The 25631-nt window shown below is 47.2% G+C and overlaps 3 protein-coding genes across 6 annotated transcripts in view; 1 reads left to right on the top strand and 2 right to left on the bottom strand.

The window, feature by feature from the left end:
• MICALL1 (MICAL like 1) overlaps positions 1-3217 on the bottom strand; it is a 23951-nt gene extending 20734 nt beyond the window's left edge. The window contains exon 1 of one of the 3 annotated variants that reach the window (XM_041481511.1): positions 3100-3217. The gene's annotated coding sequence lies outside the window, so the exon portion shown is untranslated. Of the gene's footprint in view, positions 1-1105; positions 1226-3099 lie in introns of those variants that run through there. The other 2 variants (XM_041481513.1, XM_041481512.1) reach the window with 2 other exon arrangements.
• On the bottom strand, positions 3016-12603 carry EIF3L (eukaryotic translation initiation factor 3 subunit L). Its single transcript, XM_041481514.1, has 13 exons — positions 12465-12603; positions 12327-12375; positions 12007-12217; positions 11332-11411; positions 11034-11095; positions 9639-9708; positions 8934-9007; positions 7882-8053; positions 7468-7622; positions 6527-6697; positions 5059-5556; positions 3978-4058; positions 3016-3250 (listed from the first exon to the last, which is right to left on the bottom strand). Exons 1-13 carry the CDS (start codon positions 12495-12497, stop codon positions 3212-3214), a joined length of 1695 nt encoding a protein of 564 aa, XP_041337448.1. The 5' UTR covers positions 12498-12603; the 3' UTR covers positions 3016-3211.
• A 216-nt stretch (positions 12604-12819) lies between these two features.
• Positions 12820-22667, top strand: ANKRD54 (ankyrin repeat domain 54). Of its 2 annotated transcripts, none has more exons than XM_041481520.1 (8): positions 12820-13131; positions 13457-13504; positions 17967-18065; positions 18517-18588; positions 19000-19047; positions 19161-19285; positions 20119-20226; positions 20896-22667. In XM_041481520.1, exons 1-8 carry the CDS (start codon positions 12864-12866, stop codon positions 20968-20970), a joined length of 843 nt encoding a protein of 280 aa, XP_041337454.1. In that variant the 5' UTR covers positions 12820-12863; the 3' UTR covers positions 20971-22667. The 2 variants fall into 2 exon arrangements, with proteins under 2 accessions (XP_041337454.1, XP_041337455.1); XM_041481521.1 differs by having other exon boundaries at positions 12991-13131; positions 17972-18065.
• Positions 22668-25631: the final 2964 nt, after the last annotated feature.

Below are 25631 nucleotides of genomic sequence, written 5' to 3'. Positions count from 1 at the left end.
GGGGGCGGGGCCTCCCGGGGCGGGGCTCCGGGGGCGGGGCCCGGACACGCCGCGGAAGCTCCCGGGCTCCGCGCTTCCCGGGGAGCAGAGCGGCCTGCTGGGGAGAGCACCCACCTAGGGGAAAGAGTTGGGCCTGAATACAACTTGAATTCAACTAGATTAAAAACCACTACGCAACCTGATTTCTGAAAGCCTCTCGGGCTTAGACAGAGGCTGCTCCAGGCAGAAGCAGCTCTCAGCAGTCCGAAGGGCATAAGCCGTGGCAATGGAGTACATCTGGGACCTAGCTGGCTCCCAGGGTAGGCTCAGGGCCAAGGAGAGCTTTGAAGATCAAGACACTTGGAGTCACAGGCAGCGCTTCTCAGGAAGCCCTGGAAGAAGCGGAGGAAGAGTGCGATACAATCTCAGGAACCCACAGCATCGGGGCGATGCATTGTCACGAGAGCTGGTGTGCACGCTCGGGGGATGGTTTGACAAGGGGGGGAAGCACACTGTTAAAGGCTACTTTATTTGGCTTAGATATCTTTTCACCTCCAACAGCTACCTCTGTGGAAGACCAAACCATCGCACTGATATTGAGCTTATTGCTGCCAGTTCCAAATCTTTAAGATTCCATTCTCTGCAGTTATTTTGTATGGGCTCTACACTCTGTCGTTCCCTCAGATTTCATGAGTAGTACCCTCTTTCTTAGACTCCACTGTTCATTCTATCATTCTACGGCCCCAGAACTGTAACAAGTGAAAAATAAATTCTCTGACTGGTTTGTGCAATCTCCCCACTCAGTGCCCAAGATAAGCTGTGGCGTAAATCACAAGAAAAACTACTCTGTAAGCAAAAAAGGAAATGAAACATTGTGTCGGTTTTGTAATGACTGAGCTTGTTATTCGGCATCCCCGAATCTGCCCAGTCTTCCTGCTGTATCCTAAGGGACAGCAGGATGAGGGAGGTTTTATTGTTTTTTTCTTGGAATTTTCCAGGTTCCATAATTACACTCATCCCTTTACAACTGTAGGTCAGAGACAGAGACACAGAGCACATGACCCTGTACTTAAACCCTGTGGTTCCCTCCAACAAAACCATTTTGTCCAGAACCACTTCCACTCACCAAACCCTGCTGCAGCCAGTGAGGCTCGAGCCCGAGCCACCCCCACCTCCCTCCGGAGCGCCTTCCCAGCACCAGCGGGGCTCTGTTGATGCTGCTGAACACCCTGCATTCCTCCAGCTTCAAGCAGTGCCAGGCACCGCAGCTCGCTGAGCCCATCTTTCCACCCAGCGAGAGCTGCAAGCTCCTCCTGGCTTCGTTCCACCAAGTGCCAGTCCTGCTCAGTTAACCTTCGGCAGTCCCTCCGAGAGGGCGCGGAGCCAGGGAGATCAGTGCATGGTCTCTGTGCACCCTTTGGAAGCTGCTCTGGCAGACGGAAACAAAGCAGCAGCATATTCACAGACCTGAGAACAGCCTGTAACCACTGGAGTGTTTCAGATGATACAGATATGCATTAAAAATCTGTAATTCCGACATGCCAAGCAGATATTAAAATCCCAGCAACACGCTGGATTCTTTTGCTATGCTGTGAACTAGAACTGATCATGGAGATACCTGCCAGGGTTCTCATATTGTGTATCACATCCACCTGAGCGTTTCCTGGGAAAGACAGCCTTTGGATAGTAAGAAAGTAGGGCAGTTGCTGTTGACAGGTATGTTTACTGTGCTGCTGTTGGCAAACACACAGAAGGAAAAGTGCCAGCCCTAAAATCAAAAAGAAGCAGATTCCGCTTGATATGAACACAGCTCCCCATGGGCTGCTGCAATGCAGTGACATCTCAATCCTTTAATTTCTTAATGATACGGCTGCCTCAAACCCTTCAGAACTGGAGACGGTGAGCTCCTAGCATCCATAACACCAACACCAGCAGCTAGGCAGCAAACAGAAATTGCTCTTTTAATCTCACTGTGTTGCCTGTACCCTGCCCGCCCGAGTTACTCTGTGATGGGAAACAGAGTTTACTTTTGAGCAGTATCTAGGACACTGGAAATCTGACCCTCATTCAAACACAGAATATAATGCAACAAAGGCTAATTATTCCCTTTGTTTAAACAGAATCACACACAGAGCCAAACTGGACAGCTAGGACACCTCTCTCAGTGGGAAGGAATGAGAGGGAGAGGTACAAAGAGGCAGATGGTGTATCTGAAACACACTTTGTGTAGCTTTCTATTACACATGCAGGTTTTCCTCTTGCACCTGCTTCTACCACTCAAACACCAAACTATTTAAAGATGGCAAAAGGGAGAGAGGGTGTGGAGGGATGCGATTCATTCTTTGCATTCTCTTCCCCAATAATTGCAGGTCCTTGATTCCCTTTTACATTAACTCATTTCCAACTTTTTTTCTTCCCTTTTTTCAAGGCACTACAATTTGCAGGGAGAGAGCAGGGAAAATTTGCATTTAAAGGGTTTTAGTAAATTAAAGGCCCTTGGGAAGTTTTCCAGAGAAACTGAGCTCAATTAAATTAATGGCCAGGTCTCGGGCACCACTTCTGCTGAAATAAAACACAACCTCCAGCAAGGACATTTCATGAGATGACTAGTTAATATTGGTTCAATGTTTACAAAAATTCTCCCCTCACCTTTAAAAACATGACAATCCACTTTGGAGCATTTCTACTCCATAGCAAATAAAATAGAGGGGAGGAAAGGCAAAAATGCAACCTTCTAAGAACATAGGTCTATTCACTGCATGGGGAAAAAGCTAAGGAATAGCATTAGCTTACATCTCTTTCCATAGTCCTGTGAAGACACTGTAGAACAGCTCATTTTGTTCCTGTCAATCAGTTCTGCAGCCTTCCCTATTTGCTGTGCACGGTGAATGTACAGAGCACCTAAACAGACCTGCTTCCTACTGCTACCATCAACATGCACCAACAAGAGCACCAAGCCAACAGCAGCTGCCCATGTCTCCAGATGCAGTTATATTCTCCCACAGAGGAAAAATAAATGAGTACAAATGCTCAACAGAAAATTCCACTAATTTATTAGACGTCTTGTCCTTTGCAGGATAGTTTGAACCAAACAAGTCTGCATATTTAAATACAAAATACCTTCTGAGTCACAGGAGATTCCAGAAATGCCAGAACTCTGAGCTCCCCTCCCTCAAGACAGAGAATAGTCTCTCCCACCCACTTCTCTGCCCAGGCCTGCACTGCATCCACATCACGGTCTCTGGCCCATCTTCTTCAATGTTCGGTTCAGCTGGAATTAGAGAAAGCAAAGGTCAGAAAAATACACAGTGATTGATACACACTGCTGCTCCCCCCAGCAGACCTTATCCATCACCTCTTAACTCCTTCCTCTCCAACTCTCTGACAAGAGAGCTCTCGAGCAAATACAGTGTGTCAAGCAGAAGGGGAATAAGTAGAACTCTCTCCTCTCCAAGACAGCAGAGGAAGATATGAGGAGAAGGGAGGATGCAAACTTGTAGCAGTGGTATCACAACCCTGTATTTAATCCCCAAATCTCAGAATCCTGCCCTCTGAGTTTCCAGTGCAGAACAACCTCCACTGGGAGAGAGTGGAGCAGTGACAGAATGTCACCACCTGGCCAAGCTCAATGCTGAAGCCATCTATGCTCCAGAAATCTCTGAGGCCATTTCTAGAGCCATAGTTATGAAGTTAGAGATAGGATTTTGGTTGTGTTACTGACCGGGACAATGGAATCAGCATCCCTGGACAGTAAAACTCCCCTCCTTTTCCACTGTGGCTCAACTGAGCACTTCTCACAAAAACATGCCATTCCTCAAAGGCCAGCAGCGGCTGCTTAGAACACCTGCCTTTGCCCAGTGCCTTGCAGAGCCAGGGCTAAGTCCAGCATGGGATGACACAGCTGTCTCACACAAGTGTGGACCCTCGAGGGCCTGCACAGCCCAATGACAGCCCCATGTTTCCTACAGAGCTACACAGCTCTCCCACCCAGACCTCACCTCCTCAAACTTGTGGATCTGACGGATGAAGAAGTCCCCGTAGCGTCGAGCGACCTTTGTGTCTGCAATATGGATCATGTCCTGGGAAGAGAACAGGATAAGATTAGGAGAAGGACTGTGCTACTAGCAGGAAGACAGCAACAACTGCCAAACATAAGGATCAACCTAAGGGGCTTCACCCCAGCCATGGCTCAGCACCACACATATGTGACCCGTGCTAGTCCCACAGCACCCATCCAGTTCTCCTTGGGCTGCCTTCCCTCACACCTTTGTCTGCAGCTTTGTCATACAGCTTTGTCTGGGATGGGTCCCCTGTTCATGTTGTATTCACTTCCCACATTCTTATACACTCTGGTTTTGTCTTCCTTGCAGCAGTTTGACAGTTCCAACCCTAGTTCATGCTTCCCTCTTTTCAGTCATGCTATATGCCATGACAGCTGGGCTGAGACAAGGCATAAGAGCTTGCAAGAAGAGGTCTGCTACAAGGACCAAGAAAACAAGGTAACCTGGTCTCCTTCCTAGCAAGAAACCTAATGGTTACTGCTGTTTTCTTTGACTACAGTCCTACAAGACTCTGCTACACTTCCTGCTGCTGGAGCTCCAAGGCAGATGGTGATAGCTCCACACCTTGTGTTTACATTCCTCCAAGAGCAACCACAACTAAATGCTGTTCCAGTGCAAAGCAGACCTGTACCATGACCAAGCAACATCTCTGCTTTGTCAAACAAAGGAGAGATGTGGGGAACACCTACAAGGACAACCCCACCTGGCACACAAACAGCAGCACTATCTGTCACTCAATTATCACCTCCAAGAACACTGACAAGCAACTCCCTCTGTCCTGGGGAAGTGTTTATTTTCTAGGTACATTGACTGCCAAAGCTGCCTGTGATATTCCATCACTCTTCATCCAGTGACACTCTTTTTATGCAGGGCTATAATTTCATTGTGGGCAGGCAACCCCTATAAATGGCAAAGGAAGAAGGAATGTCCCCCACAGAATGGGACAAAACTAGGTGCTGCCGATTCCAGAACTTCCTGGGTGAAAGAATTTCCCAGCCAGCAAGTGGCAGATACCAACCTTGTCAATATAGAAGTCAACCTCAGAGGCAGACTGGAACTCTCCATCCAGGGCAGATATGCCACTTGTCCATACCAGGTTCTTCATCTTGTGCTTGAAGACGAGCAGCTGGATACGGAACTCCTGCTCTGTGAGGTCTAAGAAGCCGGCCAGCTTTGCCACAGGCATGGTGGTGTAGAGCTTGAGGAAGCTACGGATGGTTGAGAGCTGGGCCTGCTGCTGAACTTCATCAGCAAAGACCTTGAGCTGCTGCAGGAAGGGCTCCTTGTGGTAGTTGGGGTGAACGTTGTCATAATTGGGCACCACAGGGGAGAGGAACTTGGGGCAAGCGTAACTGAAGAGCTCCTCATAGACCTGCGCGTCGCCCTTCTGCATGCGCAGCATCTTGTCGCCGTACTTCTCGCGCAGCTGCAGGTGGATGCTCTCGTCTATGCGCATGGGGTACATGGTGAGCGCGATGGCCAGCAGCGCGTGCATCTGCTCGTTCTGCTTGTTGATCTGAGGCACAGAGGAGACCCCGTCAGCACCACGGTGTGCTCACTTTGTAGAGGAAGATCCTTTACACAAAGCACTGATGGTCCTAACGCTCAAGGGGGACAGCACAAAGAAGCAGTGCCTCTGGGCAAAGCAAATGGATGAACCACACACCAAGGCTCTTAGAATTAAAACAAAGGGTGGGCAAGAGGAAGGTGCAGAGTAAATGCATCCAGAGCTATGCAGAATCCAGAGGGCCAGAAGCGCTTTTGACTGTTATGGTACAAGAACATGCAGAGAAGGGAAGGCAGATAGTTTAACAATCATCTCCTGGCAAGGGACAGCTGTCAGGGAGGTAGGTCAGTGAAGAAAAGACCGAGAAAGATTTATATGAGTGTGGGATGAAATGGACAGCTGTGTGGCTGAAACAGACACATCCAACTTTTTGAAGTGCTATGGAATTAAGACTGACAGGATTTGTCTAAACAAAGAATTAGAAATTAATCGTAAGGATAAAAAGGAAAGAGCAGGTAAAACAGGCACCAAAATCAGGAGGTAAGACAGCTTAGGTAGAAAGAGAAAGGAGCTTTGTTACAGCCACCTCTGTGAATGATTATCAGATAATGGAAATACATCGGACAATGGCAACAACCTGAAGTGCAGCACTGGACTAGAAACACAACTAAGTCTGAAGGAGCATGGACAAGAGTATCAGCAGCAGCTCATACCCATTAACAACCCTGCCTAGAGCTAGAGTGCAGATGGACCCGGGACAACAGTATGGGGAACACCCAAAGTAACTAGGAACATAGCTAAGAGCAAATATTGTCACCCATGGCAAAGGAGTTCAGAGGATCCCACAGTCACCACCACCAGCAAAGTCCACGAGAATAAAGGTGGACTATTAGACATAAGCTACCAGGTGATAGAGGAAGGACGGGAAAGAAGACAGTGGCTTTTTCTTTGGAGAAGTGTAGTCTATTCTATCTCTTACCATCTCATACTTGTAGGTTGTCCTCTGAAACATGCTCTTTGTCCTCTGGATGTACAGGAGGATGTTGGCAAAGACACGGATGGCATCCTGGTAGCGCCGCATCATAAGGTAAGCGAAGCCCACGTAGTAATAGGTGGTCACCTGGCATTCAGGCACCCGGGAGTACATGCTCTGAGAAGGAAGGAGTAACATGCTATGTTAGGGGAAACAATCCACACCCCTTGTTAGGCACAATTCAGCCACCTCTGCTTTCACTCCCATTCCAAACACAGAAAGGAGAGGGTTAATTCAGGATACCTCACCTCCCACCCATCCCTGCAGCAGCTTCCTCACTGTTTTATTAGATCATCCCATTTCCTATGTTTTCCAGTTTCAGCTTCCTGCAAGGAGAGGACTCTTGTTCTGTGCCTAACATTGCTCTGCTCAGTTCCCTTTCGCCCTATTTCACTCCACATCCTGTGCCAGACAGCACGTATGTAGATCTGTGCCAAGCCTCGGCCCAAACCCATTGCAGCTGAACTTTTATTAGCCACAAGCAGCACTCAATTCTAAGGCAAAAACAGCCCAGGTGGGAGTGGGCACAGTGAGAAGTCAAAAATACAAGAAAGAGCCAGTAACAAAGGTAAGAATGGTGTGTTCAGGTAGTTACCACTGCACTACCACTTGCAGTTCCAGCAGTACTCTCTGTAATAACACTGCATTGCACAAAACAGCAAACCTCCCAAAAAACTGGGCAATTGTGCTGCAACAGCATCAGGCATTATCATATGGCTTGATTTAATACCAAAGCTCTAGCTGTGCTCAGCCACAAACTCCTGACAACTACAGCAGACACAAACAGTTCCTCAGCTGGAAGATTCAGGACAGCAATTTTTCAGCAGCATGCTTCAACAGAGGCATTTGGAAGACTGCAAAAGAAGGGTTAAAACATGTTGTGTTACCTTCTTGTTGAGCTCGATGTTCTCCAGCACCTTGATGGCTTGGTAGTAATCTCCCAGCAGAGAGTGCAGACGCAGCAGCCCAACCAGGCTGAAATAGCCCAGCATCTTGTACAGGGAGTGGCGCCCATATTCACCAGCCACGCTTTCAGGGTCACCTAGGGAAAAAAGGAACCACAATGCCATCCTCCAAGGAAGCAAGCTTCCCTTTCAATACTTTTCTGTTTAAAACAAAGGAAGCAAGGCCTGAAATGTAATCACTGCTACTTCTCACCTAAGCCAACAGAACCAGTTCCCAGCCAATCCATCCACTGATTATGGGTTTGATCCAGCTCCCAAACAAAATTAAGCAACTTGGGTCAAATCAAAGCAAGGCAGCACAGACACCAGTGCTGCTTGGCACCACCCAGAGCTCACCTCCACTTGTATAGACCTCCAGCTGTCGGTTGATGTTGGATTTATCAACCAGAGAGTGCAGCACATTAAGAACACTGTGGACGTTCCAGATCTTGGGGTTGGAACGAAGGAAATCAATTTCTTCTTCAGACTTTTTGGCTGTTTTACAGCGGTACTGGCTGAAAGACTGGAACTACAGGAAAAAGCAGAGATTCAGTGATGACCAGCTTCTCTAGAGATGCTCAGGTAAATGCACTGAGCTTACAACTTGCTCACACAAATGCATTACAATAAACTACAAGTTGCATGGGAAAAAAAAGTTTCACGTGAGATCACATGGAAATCAAAATGACAGATTATACCACCTTTAAAGCACCTAAAAGAATTATACAGTACAGAGGAAAAGGCCAGGAAACAGATCAAAGCAGAAAAGGATCTCTTAAACAATTAGGAAAGGCAATTAAACACAAATTTGCTGTCTGAACAGGTAGAAAAGAGAATGACTGAATTATAAGATGTGTTTGCATACACACATCTTTTTCCCTTATAGGCACACAATCCTTTTTGCTCTCAAGATTGACAGACAACACTTGAGGAATTCCAGGCAGTTCTAGAATAAAAAGTTACAGAGAAGGGAATATATTCTCTAAAGAGAAAAACCAATAGCATTTGAGATTTGTACTGTGGCACTCAGAACAGTAAGTGCTGAGTAAAAGGAAATATTCCTTAATATTAGTCAAGACCTCAGACCACAGCTTATTCCAAATCAGTTCATCAATCTCTCAGTGCATGCATAAAGGCCCTACTGACTAAGAAAGACAGAAATTTTGTTCTAAAAGATAAATAGGCACAAAAGTTCAGGACTCCCAAAAGAGCACCTTGTAACTTAAAAATCTGTACATTTACAACTACTTCATCCACCTGGCAACACAAGAGTAACAGTGATCACCAAAGATTTTCAACCTGCAATGGTACCCTTGCTATGGAAATCACAGCAAAGGAAGGGATGGAAAAATTATACAACTAATAAAGGCAAAGCCACCTCAAAATGGCCCAGTTTTATAATCAGATACCTGGTATATGAATTCATCAATAATATCCCAGAGCCACTGGTTGGGCAGTTCCAGAGGAGCAGGGCCATCAGCATCTGCAGGAGAACAGATGAGATGGTTAACACCTTCAGCAAGAACATTGTCAGAACTGGAGGAATAGACAAATTAAAGAACACAAAAATTTCCCTGAAATGGGAGATGGAGCAGCAGATGAATGAAGCTTTCAGTAGGGCTGAGATGCAGCTTTGACAACCTCAATTGCCTACATTTTCAAAGACTATGAACATGCACAGGGTTAATCTCTAATGTGACTGCTCAGCAGCATCAGCTCTCAGAAGATGCACACAGACTGCAGGGGTTTATCCTAATTGATCCATTCTCCACATGAAGTTTGGCAGGGAGTCACAAACACTAACATTCGCTCCAAGGGGAGTGAACAACAGTAAACAGTTATGAAACACTGCACGTCTTCTTTAGCTTATTGTTTCATTTTACTTTTTAATAAAGATAGGTGAAGCAGTTCTCAGCAAGACAGAAAACTAAGTTTTATTCTTCACAGTATTTCAGAACAAACTCAAACATGCAGAAAGCTTACAGGCTACCTTTCCCTCTATTATTTATAAACAAATACGTTGCAGTTCTTCTGACCCTTTCTTCAGCTCTGCCCTCTCCATCTGATCTTTCTCTCCAAAACTCACAACCCAGAAATTAATTGCAGCAACTCACTGAGGATGTAGTTGAAGAGATTGCAGTAATTGTAATAGGACTCAAATCTCTGCTCCAGCGTGGGCCCCCCCTGCAAAGAGAAGTCAGCAGAGTCTGCTTTAAATCAAGCATGGCAGGAGGGAGGTCATGGGCAACAGCATTAGAAGGACAGTCACAATAGTAGAGGGTCTAGTCCAGGAGTGCTAGAGGCAGTGTTCAACCAGGACACCCACCAGCATCACCCAGAAAACCTGAAACTGTAGCACTATTGTCCCACAAAACAGGGATAACTTTTCCTGTACAGGCAGCTTCTCCCAGGATATCAAGCAGTCAAACCTCCTGTGAATATTCTGCATTAACAACTTCCCTGTTTCCCTCTGCTGTTCAGATTCAAGAACTTCCTGTTACCTTCACCAGCTTTCCTTCCTTCTCTGCTTATGAGAATTCTTAATAGATCAACAATTCTGTTTCTGGACATCATTTCTAAGCAGCTGACCTACTGGTTCTTGTTTCAGCTGGAGACACTGAGTCTGAGAAGCACTAACAGCACAGCCTGAAAAACCAGTTTCTCCTGTTGAAGCCTGGCTTGGGTTAACACAGCAGCCTTTTAAAAGTGCCCATTTCTCCACCCTCTGGTCCAGAGTAAAACTGCAGTTATTACTTATTTACCCATAAGTCATGCATCTGTTGAGACTTTTTTTTTCTTTAAGAACCAAGTACTATGACTTTCTCACTGATTAAAGAGGCTTAAAATAGGACAAAGTTTGTTTTGTTTCACAGATTCCTTTCAATTCCTTTCAATTGTTTCACAATTCCTTTCATTTCCTTCTTCTCCATCCTTCAGGGTACCCATGTTTCCCTGTTCACAAGGCACTCTGATCCCATGTGAGGTTTTTCATGACAAATAATGCACCTTCCTCTTGTGACACCCCTTCTCACTGCCTGCTCATTTGAAGAGGAGCCACAGAGAAACACACAGAAGCAGTAAAAAGGAAAATTCAGTTACCTTCCAACGTCCCCTTCTTCCCTAACTCACTAACCATTCCATTGGCTGTTAGCACAAAGAGCCCCCTGAACACTCAGATCCAGTCTCCTGATTCATCTGAGCTACCAGAGAAACCTGCACACTCATCACCACCACCAAGCTTGAAGAGACAGCTAATGACCCTCAAACAGACAGTCAAGTCTTTCTTGCTTTTCAGCAATCAGTGAATCCTTACTAAACTAACAAAAAGCAAGAAGCTTTCTGCTAAGCTTCCCTAAAATCAGTGTGACTTACAGCTCACGAACCCATCCAATCCTGCCTTGCAAGGATTAGGGGACCACTGATACTGTAGTGGCAGCAAGACTTGTCAAGTTTGCTGGCACAGAGAAGCCAGCATGCACCCCACAAGATGACACAGGGCCAACACTCACGCTGACTTTGGCGTAGATGTGCCTGTAGTACAGCTCCTTGTACAGGATCAGGAAAACTGCATCTGGAAAAGATGACAAAAGAGGACATTAGCAAGCCACAAGGCCTATGAGCCTCCTGCCACACAAAAAGACACTTTGCTCAAGTCTGACTCTTGCCAGGCATCTGCTGAGGGAGCTGTTAGAGTGAACAAAGGCAACTGACTCAGGCAGCAACAACTCTGTGCACCTGCTAACTCAGGATCAGGAGGGATCCGGTTCCTTCTCTCTCTGACAACCCAAGGCAAAGGGGAAGACTCACCATTTCCAACCTGAGGAGCAATGGCCTCAGCCTCTGGCCATGGAGTGTTCTTAAAGAACCTTTCTGTCAGTTTTGTCCAGCTGAAAAAACAGACACACATGCAGCATGAAAATCCACGTCTCACTCAGTATGACAGTGCTGGAGTCAGGGATGACAACAGTGAGAGGCCTTGGACTTGGTGAAAGCTGAGCAGCACCACCAACCCCTGTTCGTAAGTCCAATGTCGAAGCACATTATGAGAATCACAAACTAAGCAGTGAGACTTCAATTTATCCCCCAGGCATGACACAGATGTGTATGTCACTTCCACGTTCCCTTTATGTCAAGCTGACACGGCTACAAGCAGGAGTGGAAGTAGCTGTTGGCAAGAGACACAAAAGCTACACCTCACAGCTTTCTGCAAACTGCCTGAGTAGCACCACTGAGAGCCCTCTTTCCAGCCCCCCTCCTGTTAGGCCAGGGCTGGCACTTCCCTTCAGACAGATCACAGCTCCTGTATACTCACATTAGCCTAATGGGCTGGAAATACCTAAACGTTTTTTTCCACAGTAACCAAACCAAACCTGTTTCAGAGAAAGCCCAAGTTTGGAACAGCACAGGTAGTAGCCAGCCTTTCGTTTTAACAGCATCACAGCCAAAACAGTGATTTCTATCTGCTAAAGAACAGTATTGTACCTGTTCTCATAAATGTCCTGGATCTCGTACACCTTCTGGTCAATAACATCACTGGAAACACGGCTGGCCTGGAGCTCGTACACCTTCTGGTCGATGAGATCTGACACCGTCTTGTGAAAATACTGAATGAAGTTTTTGATCACTTCGGGGATCACCTGGTAGGTCTGCTGCTCGTACTGGCGCTCGTAGGCCAGGTCTTGCTTGGGATCTCCTGCGGAGAAGGAGGAGCAGTGAGGCAGCCGCCGCACGGCCCGGCCCGGGCCCACAGGCCCAGCCGGGCGCAGGCGGGCCCGGGGCGCGCGTGGGGCCCTCACACTCACCCGTGTGCATATCATAGTCGTTGGAGTACGCGTAGGGGTCGTAGGCAGCCTGTGGGGAGAGGGTGGCAGTGAGTCCCCGCGAGCAGCCCAGCCCAGCCCCGGGCCCCGCGCCCGCGCCCCCCGGGCCCCCGCCCGCACCTCGTTGTCGTAGTCCTCCCCCGGGTAGGCCATGGCGGCGGCGCGGCACGGAAAGGGCTCCGGGCGGAAACGCGGGACTGCCGCGGCGCAGGCGCAGGGGCGGGGCAGGCAGGGTGAGGCGGCTGAGCCCTTCTATTGGCTAAAGCAAGTGCCTGTCTTCATCCTGCTGAGCCGTCACGGGCCGGGCGCGGCCCCCTTCCCTATCTGATTGGAGAAGACAACCGCCTGTCAAGCTCTCCTGGCCACAGCATCCACTTCCCTCCCCGCCTCTCTCCTACCCGCTCCCTCCCTATTGGCTGCACGCAAGGGTTGTGCCACCTTTCATTGGTCTAGAAGACGCGGCCCGCCCCGTTGCTATGGTGACGCCCCGCCCCTCTCCCCGGGCCGGGCCGTGACGGGATGGAGAGTGGCGGTGGGGCTGACGGGGCGCCGGGCGCGGGGCCGGAACCGGGACCGGGACCAGAACCAGAGTCAGAGCCGGGGCCGGGGCCGGAGTCGGAGCCACAGCCGCGTATCGCGCTGCCGCCACTAGGACCGGGCGCACCCCTCGGTTACCTGCACGTCGTGTGGCAGCGGGAGGAGCCCGCGGGCAAGATCCCGGCCCGCCGCCTGCGCAGGGCCGCCCGCCTCCACCGCCGGCTGGGGCCGACGGGCAAGGAGGCGCACGGTGAGCGGCCGGGCTGCCCCTCCTGCGGCCGGCCCCGCACGGCCTTCGGGAGGGCGGTCGGCGCTGTTGGGTGGCGGCTGGGGAAGGCAGCCGGTCCCGCCCGGGGAGCGTGCCCGGCAGGAGGGGGCGGGCCCGCGGCCGGCTTCGGGAGCAGACGAGGAGAGCCCTTCTTCCCTGGTGCCTCGATCTGCTTCCCATTCTCTGGAGCCAGTAGCAGCGTGATTTGGCCCCGCACCTGTGCTCGAGCACCGGGATGGAATGGTTCAGTAGGGAAACGTGCCTCTTTCCTCTGTGCTTCCCAGTAATTGCTTTCTTTCCTTCGTAGCTCTGAAAAGGCTGCGTGAAGCTGCCAATAGCAATGATTTGGACACAGGTAAGGCTTCTGTCAGTCCCACTTGGGACCTCTTCTTGGAGGGGCAGTATCTCAAGGGCTCTTTTGGAGAGGAGGAAGTGGGTAGATAGACTGTGGGCAGGAAGCTTTAGCTGCTTCAGATCTAGAAAATGCTATTCTAAAACGCAGGTTTGTTCTCTGAGCAGAGTGGGGCTGGTTATTGTGTTCTCTTTTTCACTGCACCTGCTTCATAGTGTTGGTTTTCCATCTGCCTGGAGCTAAACCAGCACTGCACTGTCCCAGCTGTTTTGGTGCCTTGTTTTGCCCAGTTGTTAGCAGCAAGCGAATCATGTTTTGATTTAGGTGGAAAAGTTACGATTGTCTAAGCCATACCCTGTGTGATGAGGCAGCATGACCCAGTAGATTTGAACCAGGGCCGGAGCTGGACTCTTCTGGTTTCTGCAAAATTCCCTTGTGGTCCATAAATTCTGCTTTCCACATGTCCAACCTCAACACTACATCTTTCTCTCTCAGGTTTTGTTAATTAAAGCATATCAGAGTTAGTTTGTCAAAACATAAAGTTGTAGTAGTTTTTGCAATCTGTGTTCTTACAAAAATAACTTAATGACAACTTTGCTAGGTAATAAAAGAATAACACACTATTTATAATTAATAAATATTTATTGAATGTAACTAAACAATCAACTTAAGAGGTAATTAAAACTATTAACTAAAACTACTAAAAAGTTCTGACATTTCCAACAATTCCCCTCTTTGGAAGTGGTTTTAATTTTCCTTTAAGATTAAAACTTCTGCTAAAATCATTTAATCTTCCACTTAAATCATTGAGTATCTAGCAAAACTTAAGCTATTAAAATGCAAACATTTGCTTGTGTCTTGTTATAAGATACCATAGATCATTCATTCCAAATGAAATTCCAAACCGGGTTATTATCTCTTTTAACAATATCTTGGTAACTTCTCTTGCTTTGTTGGTGCAAGCAGCTATCCAAAAAATGTGTCAGCTCAAACCAATAGGAATCAATAGCCCTCTTGTCGAGGTAACTCATAAAAATCTGTTTGCCTATAAACTCCAGGACAGTTTCCTCTTTCTGGAGTCCCTAAAGGAGGTCTTTTGTACATCTGTGGATTGTGTTGCAAACATATTTTACACTTACTGACTACTCTTTTGATTCCTGGTATTTTTACACTTACTACTTGACGTTTCAAGTTATCTCTAATAGCTTCTGCTCCCCAATGTGTTTTTTCTGTGTTTATCTTTGGCTACTTATCTCATCACTGCTTGAGGTACTATGTATGGTATGTCATTCCATTTCTCTTTCTTTTGGCAACATAACATCAACTCTAAAATACCATTTTAGTGTAAAAATACCATGAACTGGCCACTTTTCTTGATTATCTAATAGATAATCTAGCCACCAGAGAATAAAATATTCTATTACCTGTGTCCAAGTTAAAGAATTGCTTTTAGATTCTTTCTAGTGCTGAAAAATACAGCCTAAAGGCGAACATTTGGGTATTTCCCCTCTTCCTGGGCTGGAGAAGAAAAAGGGAAACCCACAGTAAACAGAAATTCCAGCAATGACTAAAACCGACACGAGAGAGCGCTCTGTGCACACCCATACAATTCCAGTCACTGAAACAGTAGCAGCCGCTGTGCTAACGCCCGGAGAGAGCTCTGAGCCATCGGTCAGCAAGTCATTACCCAAATTACAAAATACTTCAACAATTTACATTACCCAAAACCAAACATTTAGTACACACCAAATACCCTAAAATTCACTGTCAGCGTACAATGGCTTCAACACTCTTACAGCCAATGAATTTTCGTACAAACTCAATTTATACTGATGACACACTCACATTACCACACACTTGCATTTTCCAACACTAACAGATACCATAGCATTTAATGAGCACAGAAATATTTGGGCACACAGCGTGGCTCTTTGTGCAAGCAGCACTGTCTGACTAATTTGTGGGCAAAGCAGAGGGTAAAGACTCAAACCACACCTTTTGATAGTCAGTTATATAGCTTTACAATTACAGTTTTCCAGCTGTAAGCAGTAGGACTCAAACACAATTCCATTCATATTCACTTACAGAGTTTTACACTAACTTTTAATAGAAAATAGCCAATTATGTCATCACTTTCTTAACTCTTAATATGTTAGAGAGTGCAAGCTTATGATTAGGTATACCTTTTTAAACCTTCAGGAATGTTTTAATAAACTCCCAGGGGTTTTTACCTTGAACTCACCTGGATCAGAGGATTGAAAACTTTCCCTGAAAAAAAGTCTTTCAGTGTGCACCAAAGTCCTTGATCCTGTAAGTCTGTGGAACATCAAATGTGTTGTCTCATCTGGGTCACCAGTAAATTGTTGCGAAATCCTTCAAAATTGTTGGGGTAAATAAACCCCTCTAACCCTTTCTCTTTAGTGTTAGTGTGTAAGATGTTACGTTGTTGTTGGCCAGGAGGGATTTGTGTGGCTTACAAAATTCTGGCCTCCACTCAGACACAGATACAAAACTTCTTCACTTATTTATACTTTTTAGCAAACAAATAAATTAATGTTTGTTGGTTATAAATTACATCATTCTCTTTTATTAATAAGTACTCTGTCCTCTGTGGGATATTGATTTCTCACTTTCCATGCTGGTTAGTCTACATTTTTAGTCTTTTTAGTATCTTTTTCCTCTGGTAGGGACTTTGCAACACATATACTGAGTCTTTGTTAGTCCCTTCTTTATCTTCTGGTTTCTGCAAAGTCCTTGTGGTCGATAAAATCTACATTCCAGATGTCCAGCCTCTACCATACATCTTTCTCTGGTTTTGTTAATTGAAGCACATCAGAGTTAGTTTTCAAAAGTTAAAGTTTCAGTTGTTTCCCCAAGCTGTGTTCCTACAAAAGTATGTTATGACAGCTTTACTAAATACTGGCTAAGAATAATTTAAGAATCACACACTCTTTCTAATTATATATATAGATTATGATTAACTAAAGCAATTAATTTCAAAGTTAATTAAAATCACTAACTAAAATTATTAAAAAGTTATATAATTTCCAACAGGAAGATGAAAGAATGCAGTTTTATGGAAGTCTTGGTTTCAATTCACCTTGGATTTGATAGACAGGTTCCCATGTTTACAGTCCTCTTGTGTTTTGTTTACTCTGCAACTTGAAGAAGTGTGCTATGATTAATTTATTTTTCATCAACAAGTAAACATCTTTGCTGTTTCCTGTGGTGGTACTGGGTGGAGAGGTTATGTCATTCCTACTTGGTTCAGGGGAAGAGTAGCTAAAGTGTTCCTATTAATGGTTCTCACTGGGGCACTGTCAGTTTCCCATTCTTTCTTCTGATGTATCAAACATTCCATGTTAATGCCACTTCCATCTTTTTAGGTGTTCTTTTCAGTTCTGTACCACCCTTGAAGTAGGATGTGTACAGGAAGAAATTCAAAGGTGGCTATAATTCGCTTTCTAGAAGCTGAGATGAATGGTGGCTTTCAGTGGCCTGAAACAGTCTTGACTGTTGTAGAATATGCTCTTTAAAGATCTCAAAATATAATGAACCTATCAGCATTTTTAACAGCTATGGAATGAGCTCTATTTTACACACCAGGTAGCATATCAGGATGATCTCAAAACAACAGAAGTAACAGCCCATACAGATGCCCCTAACCCATGTTGTGTAGGTGCTATTTTTGTGTTCCTAATCTTTCTACCCTTTACTGATCTCTCTGCTCGGCTCTTGGCAGGTCAGTGCATTCCCGTGCCTGCTTCCCAAACTGTAGCCACCACTGGTTAGGAAGGGGCATCATCAAAACAGTTGTGAAGAAGTGGCTTTTCTCACTATCTGTGGTTGCACTGTGAAACTTCTGACCACAGGTCCATATTGATGTCAAAACTTTACACAGGTGCAGAAAATGATCATGTAAATCCACAGGGCAAGCCCATGGAGGGGCAGTAGTAAGCACAGGATGCTAATTCTAGCTTGGGAAGTGCCTGAGATGCAGCTGACTAAAACCAAGAGTTAGCCCCACATTCTTCCTGTCCTTTTGCATTCTTCTCTAGGTATTTGCTGCTGGTTGTCCTTGGAGTCTTGAAAATTTGGCTAGGTGGATCTTTAGCCGTTAGAGCTGTTGGCTTATCTTTTATGGCAACATGTGGAAGGTGGTGAAGGCTGAATCAGAGGGTGGAGGTTACACTGCTAAGGCTGGTTCTGCTGAGCTAGGATACTGGAGGTAACTGGTTCAAGTCCAGTTGACTCAGTTGATGGATCGATGCCTTGGATCAAGCTGGCAGAACCGCACTGCACCTCGCTAAGTCAAAGCTGAATATCCTGTAGGAAGGATTCTCTCACAGCTGCTAAGTTGACTTAGCAGCTGACAGCATGTTTCTGTACCCCCAAAAGAGCAGATAGCACTCTCTGATCAGGTGCCCCTTCAGCTTACTTGCTTTTTTCTCCTTGGTTCTGTCAGTGCAGCAACTCTTGGAGGATGGAGCTGACCCCTGTGCTGCGGACGACAAAGGCCGGACGGCCCTGCACTTTGCCTCCTGCAATGGCAACGATCACATCGGTGAGTGGAGGGGAGCTCTGTCTTCCAGCCTCTCTGGAAGTGGTGGGGATTTTGAAGGGTGCTCTTTATTTTGCTTCAGCACCTGTCAGAGGTTGCTTTTTTCTGTTCCTTTTGTGTCAAAGTTGCCAACTCTGACTCCAGGGTTTGCCATGTCTGCCTGCTTGAAGGGGAGCAGGACCTCCCTGTTCTAGGACTGTACTGGTGCAGCGTGAAGGGTGTCCTCCCTCCCAGTTCTTCGCATCAGGGAGCCCAGGAGCAGTGGCACTGCTCCTTCTGCATTGCTGGGTCCTTCTGCATTGCTGTGCAAACCCCTGCCCTGTCTCAGGAAGGAAGCTGATGAGCTGAACAGAAGCACCCTTAGGGCAGCCTGGTGGCTGCCACATGGATCTGTGGCCCATGATCTGTGGGGCAAAGGGAAGGGACTGATGTGTCTCTGTTTCCTTGTTTCTAGTCCAACTGCTTCTGGACCATGGGGCTGACCCAAACCAGAGAGATGGGCTGGGCAATACTCCCTTACACTTGGGTAAGTGCCACACAGATGAGCTTTGCATGCAGAAAAGTGAGGTGAGAACCTCCTTACTGTTCCTTTCCTCTCCACCTTCCTCTTGCCTGTGCCTCACAGAGTGCATCCCCAAATTTAAGCACCTAGGAGGGACTCTTTGCATTTCATTAGATTCACTCCTCACTACTTCACTCCTCAATGATTCAAAATCAAAGAAAAGGTTTGAAAAAATTGATTTCCCTCCCTCTGCCAGCCCCAAGATCTGTTCCAGATAGAGTACTCAGGCTTGAGTGGGTGGGTACCTTAGCATTTGGGCCTTTCCTCTTTCCTCTGGCAGAGAAGCCCTTTGAGGAGCAGCAAGCTTTGTCCTTGAGCAGAAACTCATTTTTGTTTGTACCTCTGAGTTGTGTGTCCTCTGTTTTCCCTCCCCAGCTGCCTGCACGAACCATGTTCCCGTCATCACCACGCTGCTGCGCGGAGGTAACATTTCCTCTATAACAGTTACACCTGTTCCCTTCCTGCCCTGTTGAAACTCTCCAGGGACACCAAATCCTGGTGACAGACCTCACTGTCCCTGGTCGTGCATCTTGCAGGGGCCAGAGTTGATGCCTTGGATCGAGCTGGCAGAACCCCACTGCACCTCGCTAAGTCAAAGCTGAATATCCTGCAGGAAGGATTCTCCCACAGCCTGGAGGCTGTACGCCTTGAAGTGAAACAGGTAAAAGAAACAGCCCCATGTTCTGGCAATGGAGTGCAGCCCCTGGCAGCCTCCTGCACCCTTTACTTAATTGCCTGTCTGTAGGCTCTTAACTGCTGTGGGAAGAATTTGACTTCCATTTTCAGAGACCTTCCTTTTTCCCAGCCTCTACTTTAATTTTTTCCAGGGCCTCCCTTGGCTCTGGTAAGCTAAGGATGCATTGAGTGGATTCTTGGGCTGTATGGAGCATACTCTTTTCTTCAACCACAATGTAAGAGATGCCTTGTGGCAGGAGAGGGACAAGGCACGAGGCTGTAGCTGTGCTGTACACATTTTCTGTATTCCTAACACAGTCTGCCGTGCTCCAGTATGTAGAGGCATGGAACAGGAAAGCACTCCTGGTCCTGCAAATGCATGGGGCATGGGCCTCACTTCAGGAGCCACACAGACACAAGGATTTTTATCCTCTGTGCATGAGCAGATCCTGCTGAAATTAGAAGTCCCTGCTCCTCACAGTGAGGGAAGCTAACTAGCCATTTAAAAAAGTTTGGTGCTTTCAGGGCTAGACCTTGTGCTGCTTCAGCTAGGCTTATCTCTCTTCTCTGTTCTTGACCAGGCACAAGGATCACATCTAGTCCATCTGTGACTGGTGAACACTTCTGGTGACTCACTGGACTCTGATGCTGCCATTTGTGCCATGTAGTTGCTTTGCCTGGGTTCGTTTCTAGGGGTCATGTACTCTGCCATGTGCTGCAGCTTCAAGGCTGTGTGCTTGGCAATTTAATTTTTCCTGTGGAAACACTCCAGCCTGGTGCGGCTCTGTGATGTTTGCCTCTTACGCCTGTTTGTTTCAGATTATCCAGATGTTGCGGGAATACCTGGACCGTCTCGGGAGGCATGAGCAAAAGGAGCAGCTGGATGACCTCTGCTCCAGGCTACAGATGACTAGCACAAAGGAGCAGGTAGGCAGCATTGAGCTACTCTGACTCACCTCCTTGGATTGGGACTCCTGCATTCAGGAGAATGCAACTGCATGAGCAATGGGGCACTGAAGACATGGTTATTGCTCGCATTGGGTCAAGTGGGCAAGTTACACGATGACTCATGGTACTCCTTTAGGTGAACATTCAAAATGCAGAAAGCATCACAGTGCCAAGCAGCAGGAAGCTGAGGATCAGATGGGCTGAGGACACAGTCAGTTTAAGGCCAGGGTCAGCACAATTACACAGGGTTGCAGGGCCTGGGGTTTTTTCCTGCTAAAGACTGGCCCCTAGAAACAGGCTTAGAGGAAATAACCCTGATACCGTGTCTCAGTTTTGGGTAATGTAGCTACATGGTTGTATTTTAAGGACTGGCTAAATCACACAGAGCAGAGGTCAAGCATCACCTCCTGAAGAATGGGGAGAAGCTCCTATTGCCTTAGATTAGGGCTTGTTTGATGATGAGGATAGTAGCCCTTCTGCATGATTGTTGGCACCAAAAGGATCCTATCGTAGTGTAAGTTCAGCATGGACATTACTGGCAGTTCTAGTGCAAGGGTGGTCTCTGCTGCATGGGGGTTTCTTCTGTGGGGCTGGGTGGCTGCACAGCTGCATTCCCCTCCCTGATGGCCATGTGTATTCTCCTGTCAGGTGGATGAGGTTACAGACCTCCTGGCCAGCTTCACGTCACTCAGCCTGCAGATGCAGAAGATGGACAATAGGTAATGGGCTGCCAAATCATCTTCCTGAAGCAGCAGGAGAAGCCTTAGAGAGAAAAGGAAGCTGAAGTTTGCTTCTCAGATCACTGACTAAACATTGCTGCCAGCAGCCATTCCTGCCCAGACTGACTCTCCAGTGGTGCTCAGACTGTTCCTGTTGGTGCTGCCACAGCTGCCCCGTGGGAAGGCAGCAGGCTTTGCACAAAAAAGGCAACAGACAAGAATGCTGCAGTTGTGACTTTGGGGTAAAAGAGCTGTTCTACTTTTTACCAGATGGGCTGGCGATGAATAGAGTACCCTTTCCAGAGATATTTTGCCTTCTCCTAAGTACATCAGCTCAATGTAGGTGGTGACCAATGCCATGTGCAGTTACCAGCCCTCAGTAGTGCACTCAGCAGCTGGCCAGCATCACAGAAATGCCCTGGAACATTCCTGCTTGGAAAAGGCACCTTTTGCCACCTCCATACTGCTTAATTGCATGAGGGAGAAAGTGAATGCCTTGAACAGCAGAAGGCTTTGTGCTGTGAGAAGAACACACATTTAATTCTGCATGCTAGAAGCTGAGCAAACATTCTGCCTTAAGAAACATGCACTGAGGCTTAATTCTCACCCTTCACAGAGCCTGTTGTCACAGGGCAGAGAATGTGTCTGGTTACAAATGGGATACAAAGTTTTTCATGGCTAGACTAACACCTTTCACTGGGCCCATTTTTTAAGTCTGCTGCAAGTTAGTGCTTAAATATTACAGTGTAACACTTCCAAAAAATACCCTGGTACACAGCTAGCAGGTCAGAGATGCCCTGTTGCGAGAGTAAGGATTGGAGGGTCACAGTCTTAATGCATTTCTAGTCAGACATCTACATCTTGCAAAAAAGCCCCACCATAACTAACATTTGTATTTCCCGTTACTGCCAGTCTCAGGCAAGAGGTCCAGTTGTGACAGGAGGTGTTGTGCACTCAGCTGTATTACTGGGCTAGGATGGAGGTGGATTTACCTCTGCCTCAGCAGCACCAAACCCATTGCTCAGCCATTCTGTATCTCTTGCTTGGCATGGAGAACCTTAAGTACAGTGTGAGAAATTAATTATGGCTTATGCTGGGAGCCTGAAGTGATGCAGCTATGAAAGATGCAGGGAAATGCTCTTGCTGCTCTCTCTCTTCTGCCCACTGTGGTTAGCAATGAAGATTTAGGTTGCTTTGCTGTGGAGCAAGGATCCAGGAAATCTCGTTGATAAGGCACCTACAGCAACAGGGTGACAGGGACGTGTCAATAGTGATCTGAGTTCCCACCCGTGTACCACACCATGGTGTGCTGGTAGCCACACCTATCTCACAGCTTGGGAGTCGCTGGTTTGAAAGAGTTTATTATTAATATTCAGTTTAAATATCCAGCAGCCACAGTTTGGAGCATTCTTGAGATCTTTAGGTCAGCATGCTCTCTGATATCTGCCGCTTGTCCAGGAAGAGGCTAAGTGGACCTCTGTTCAAAGCTGAGATACCAGAAATAGGCATGGCTTTTAGATGGGTTCATGTGTGGGCTGCTGGAGGACACAGCTGCGAGCAGCAGTCTCATGGCTGGGCTGGAGCTGTCACTGTGCATATTGATACTTCATTATGATGTGCTGTATGGGAAGGATGCCGAGAGGGTGGGAGACAATCTGACCTTTTTGTATTTTCAACTCCAATAAAATCCTGTCAGCCTTTTACGATTCCTTGGCCAAGTTCTCTTTTTCAGAGCAGCCCATGCCTCTTTCTTTACATCTGTTCCAGGCCCCATGCACAGCACTGGACTTGGTAAATGCTACTCTCATACCTGGTCCTCAAATCAGAAGTGACAACACAAAGTTGTTTGAGTTCAATCACCACTCTGTTTGCAGATCGAAGTACAGTGTTGCTGGCTGACCTTTTCTGATCCTGACTTCCAGAGCCAAGAAACCCAAATTTAAAATCTAGGCTGCCGTGAAACCGTACAAACAGAGGAAAGGGAATCCCAGCAGGAGTGCTTCAAGCTGGAAGAGGAGATATTTTGCAGAGAGGAAAAGCAGCCTTTCCCAGTGGCAGAAGTTGTGCCTTGCCCCATGCCAAATAAAATGGCTGTGCTGTGAAGAGACAGCAAGAGGATGAGGGACCGGAGAAGGACAGGGGCAGGGCAGGGAGCTTCCAGCACGGCCCCTGTGTGAGGAGCAGGTGACCTTCCTGCCCAATCTTTACTGACCTTGTCTCTTCCCATCTTTACAGCCCGGTCTTGATGTCCACATACACTCAGCTGCCAGCGCTTCTGCCCTCAGCAGCCTTGTTGCTGAGGAGACCATTAAGGTGCCTGAAGAGCACGTGGCTAAAACACTCTTTATCCTGGCAGTTGCTGATGTTGTCTCTAAGTAGGCACCTCTTACCAGCTTACCTCAAACCCAGGAACACATCTAGCTGAGACTCAGAGTGAAGCTTTTAGTGTGGGCACACGTGATGTTGTCCACAGCTCTTCAGGCTTTTTTCTTGCCTGGTGCTGGGTTTTTTCTTAACAGCTCCTGACAGAGGGGAAAGGTGGGGGTGCTGCAGCCAGCCAGGAGCAATTGCCTTGCTTCTTTTGCCACACTGCTCCCACCATGGCAGGAGAGGCAATAAAAAACCAAATGGCTATAGGAAGTTTCGCCACTGCTTTAGCAGTAACACCAGGTAAGAAAGAGAAAAGCACATCTGGTTTTCAGTGGAGAAAAAAAAAAGTATCATGTAGGAATTGTATTCTATGAATCACCACAGTCAGTTCTGCTTTCCTGCCTCAGGGCTTGAAGCTGTGGGCTGCCCTGAGCTGTATCATGTGTTTGGCACTGGATGGAGAAAAGTTTTAGGTTTCTTTGCATCAGCCAGTCATACCCAGAGCCTTATCTACCCTGTCATGCTCAGCAGCTGTATCCAGAATGAGAATTAGGTGCTGGGCAGGAAAGAAGCTGTTCCAGGGAAGGAGAAAACATGGCTTCCCACTGTGCTGAGAGCTGCTGACTGGCATTGCCTGGTTTTCTTTCTGCTTCTGGCCTAGAGGCTTCAGCTTCTCCCAGCAGCTTTTCTCCGTCCTTGCACCCCGTGCCACAGATTTCCCTGCACAACCCGTGAGGCTGGTGGCAGTTGTCTGTATCTCCCAGAGGTTTCTGCTGCAGTAATGGAGAATGGAAACAACAGCACAGGTTTCCCTCTGCTATTTATTTTGCCATTAGAATCAGTCCAAACTCCTCATTTTCTTTGTTCTACACCATCAAATGCACCCCCCAGATCCCTTCCTGGACAATGACTAGTCCCCGTTCCCAGGGCCGTGATATCAACTGAGACTTTAGGCTTTGGTTCCCTCTCACCACTACCTGACCTCCAAATACACTCTATTTCCCCTCCTCATTCAGAGCATGGGATCTGCAGAATTCCCAGCTACTGAACCCAGCAGCAACCTCCCTGGCTCTGAGGCTGCTGCTGTACTGTGAGGGGCAACCAAAACCAGCCAGACTGAGGATCTGCCCCAAGCAAACAAACAGCTGAGAACCTGATTGTGTCTCACAGAGGAGCCATAGCAGAAGCAACAGCTCTGACAAGGCCTCCCAGCAAAGCTGCATGGATGTTACTAAGCAAATGACCTTTCTCTGGAGCAGTCACTTCACCCACACAATCGAGTGCAAAGCACACACTGAAATGTGTGTGAACATCAAGAATTTGTTCAGCTCTTCAGCAGCTGAAATAATTAATCTCCAACAGCTAAACTCATTTACTTCCTCCACCTTTGCCTTTCTAGCAGACTTCAAATCCAGCACAGCAATTATCTGTGCTGCTAAGGAAGCCCCATGAAGCATCTCTGGCAAACTTCTCACCCTTTCATCCACTTCCTTTGCTCACTCTGTGAGCAAAGATCTCTTCCATCACAAAAGGATACTTACAAAAAGATGCCTTCTTCATGCATTGTGCCTGGCCAGCCTGGGGGAGCATCCCTGGGCAGGTCAGGGCCCATGGCGTGACTAGGTGGAGGAATCAGCAAATTTTGATTAGGAAGATGATAACAGAGGTATGGCAAACAGCGTTCCTCTGGGCTTTTTTATGAAATCTCTAAGAGGGGAAGAATTAAAATAATCAGCTGGCAACCTGCTAGTGCTGGTCTAGATTAGCAACCAGCAGTTAAACCCAAAAGCAAATAACCAGAATTCTCTTCCCCGGGGCTGCCAGATTTACACACAGGGTCATATGCAGGATGAGCTTCTTGGCACTGGGTCTGACACATCCCAGTATGTCAGGCTCGTGTCACACATGCCAGGGAGATGCCAGACACCAGAATCAGCACACAGTTGGCAGGACTAAGTTACTGCACAGAGAAGAGCTGATGCTTACCACTAGACACGAAACTCTGACCTGCTCACACCTCTCCCATTTCATCTACCCTGTTCCAGATCTTGGAACAGCTGCACTTTATTGATGTGGGAAACCAGACCCTGCAGGGTTAAATATGAGCTTGTCAGCCTGAGTGATAAAAAGTAGGATAGAAAATGAGAGAATACAGTAATTAATTAAGGCAAGAAGCTGGGAGCAGAGACTGCAGAATGACAATCAGTCTGGAGGGAAGGCTGCGTGGAAAGCAGCAATCAAACTCCTTCGGTTTTAATTAAACCTGTCTCTCTATCAAGGATGTGACATCTTTGC

Source organism: Pyrgilauda ruficollis, unplaced genomic scaffold (genome assembly GCF_017590135.1).
Source record: "Pyrgilauda ruficollis isolate IOZ18807 unplaced genomic scaffold, ASM1759013v1 scaffold56, whole genome shotgun sequence".
Taxonomy (NCBI): domain Eukaryota; kingdom Metazoa; phylum Chordata; class Aves; order Passeriformes; family Passeridae; genus Pyrgilauda; species Pyrgilauda ruficollis.
The sequence above is the reverse complement of the archived record's forward strand: the minus strand, read 5'-3'. Positions and strand labels throughout refer to the sequence as shown.

Bases quoted from the DNA above. Each gene is read 5' to 3' on its own strand.
- EIF3L (XM_041481514.1), bottom strand. From the start codon at position 12,497: ATGGCCTACCCGGGGGAGGACTACGACAACGAG. The intron at 11,412-12,006 runs GTACAATACTGT...CTGTTTTTTCAG, and splicing joins CAGGACATTTATGAGAACAG to CTGGACAAAACTGACAGAAA. The intron at 4,059-5,058 runs GTTGGTATCTGC...TTCTCTTCCCAG, and splicing joins TTGACTTCTATATTGACAAG to GACATGATCCATATTGCAGA.
- ANKRD54 (XM_041481520.1), top strand. From the start codon at position 12,864: ATGGAGAGTGGCGGTGGGGCTGACGGGGCGCCGGGCGCGGGGCCGGAA. The intron at 18,589-18,999 runs GTAAGTGCCACA...TTCCCTCCCCAG, and splicing joins CAATACTCCCTTACACTTGG to CTGCCTGCACGAACCATGTT. The intron at 20,227-20,895 runs GTAGGCAGCATT...TTCTCCTGTCAG, and splicing joins TGACTAGCACAAAGGAGCAG to GTGGATGAGGTTACAGACCT.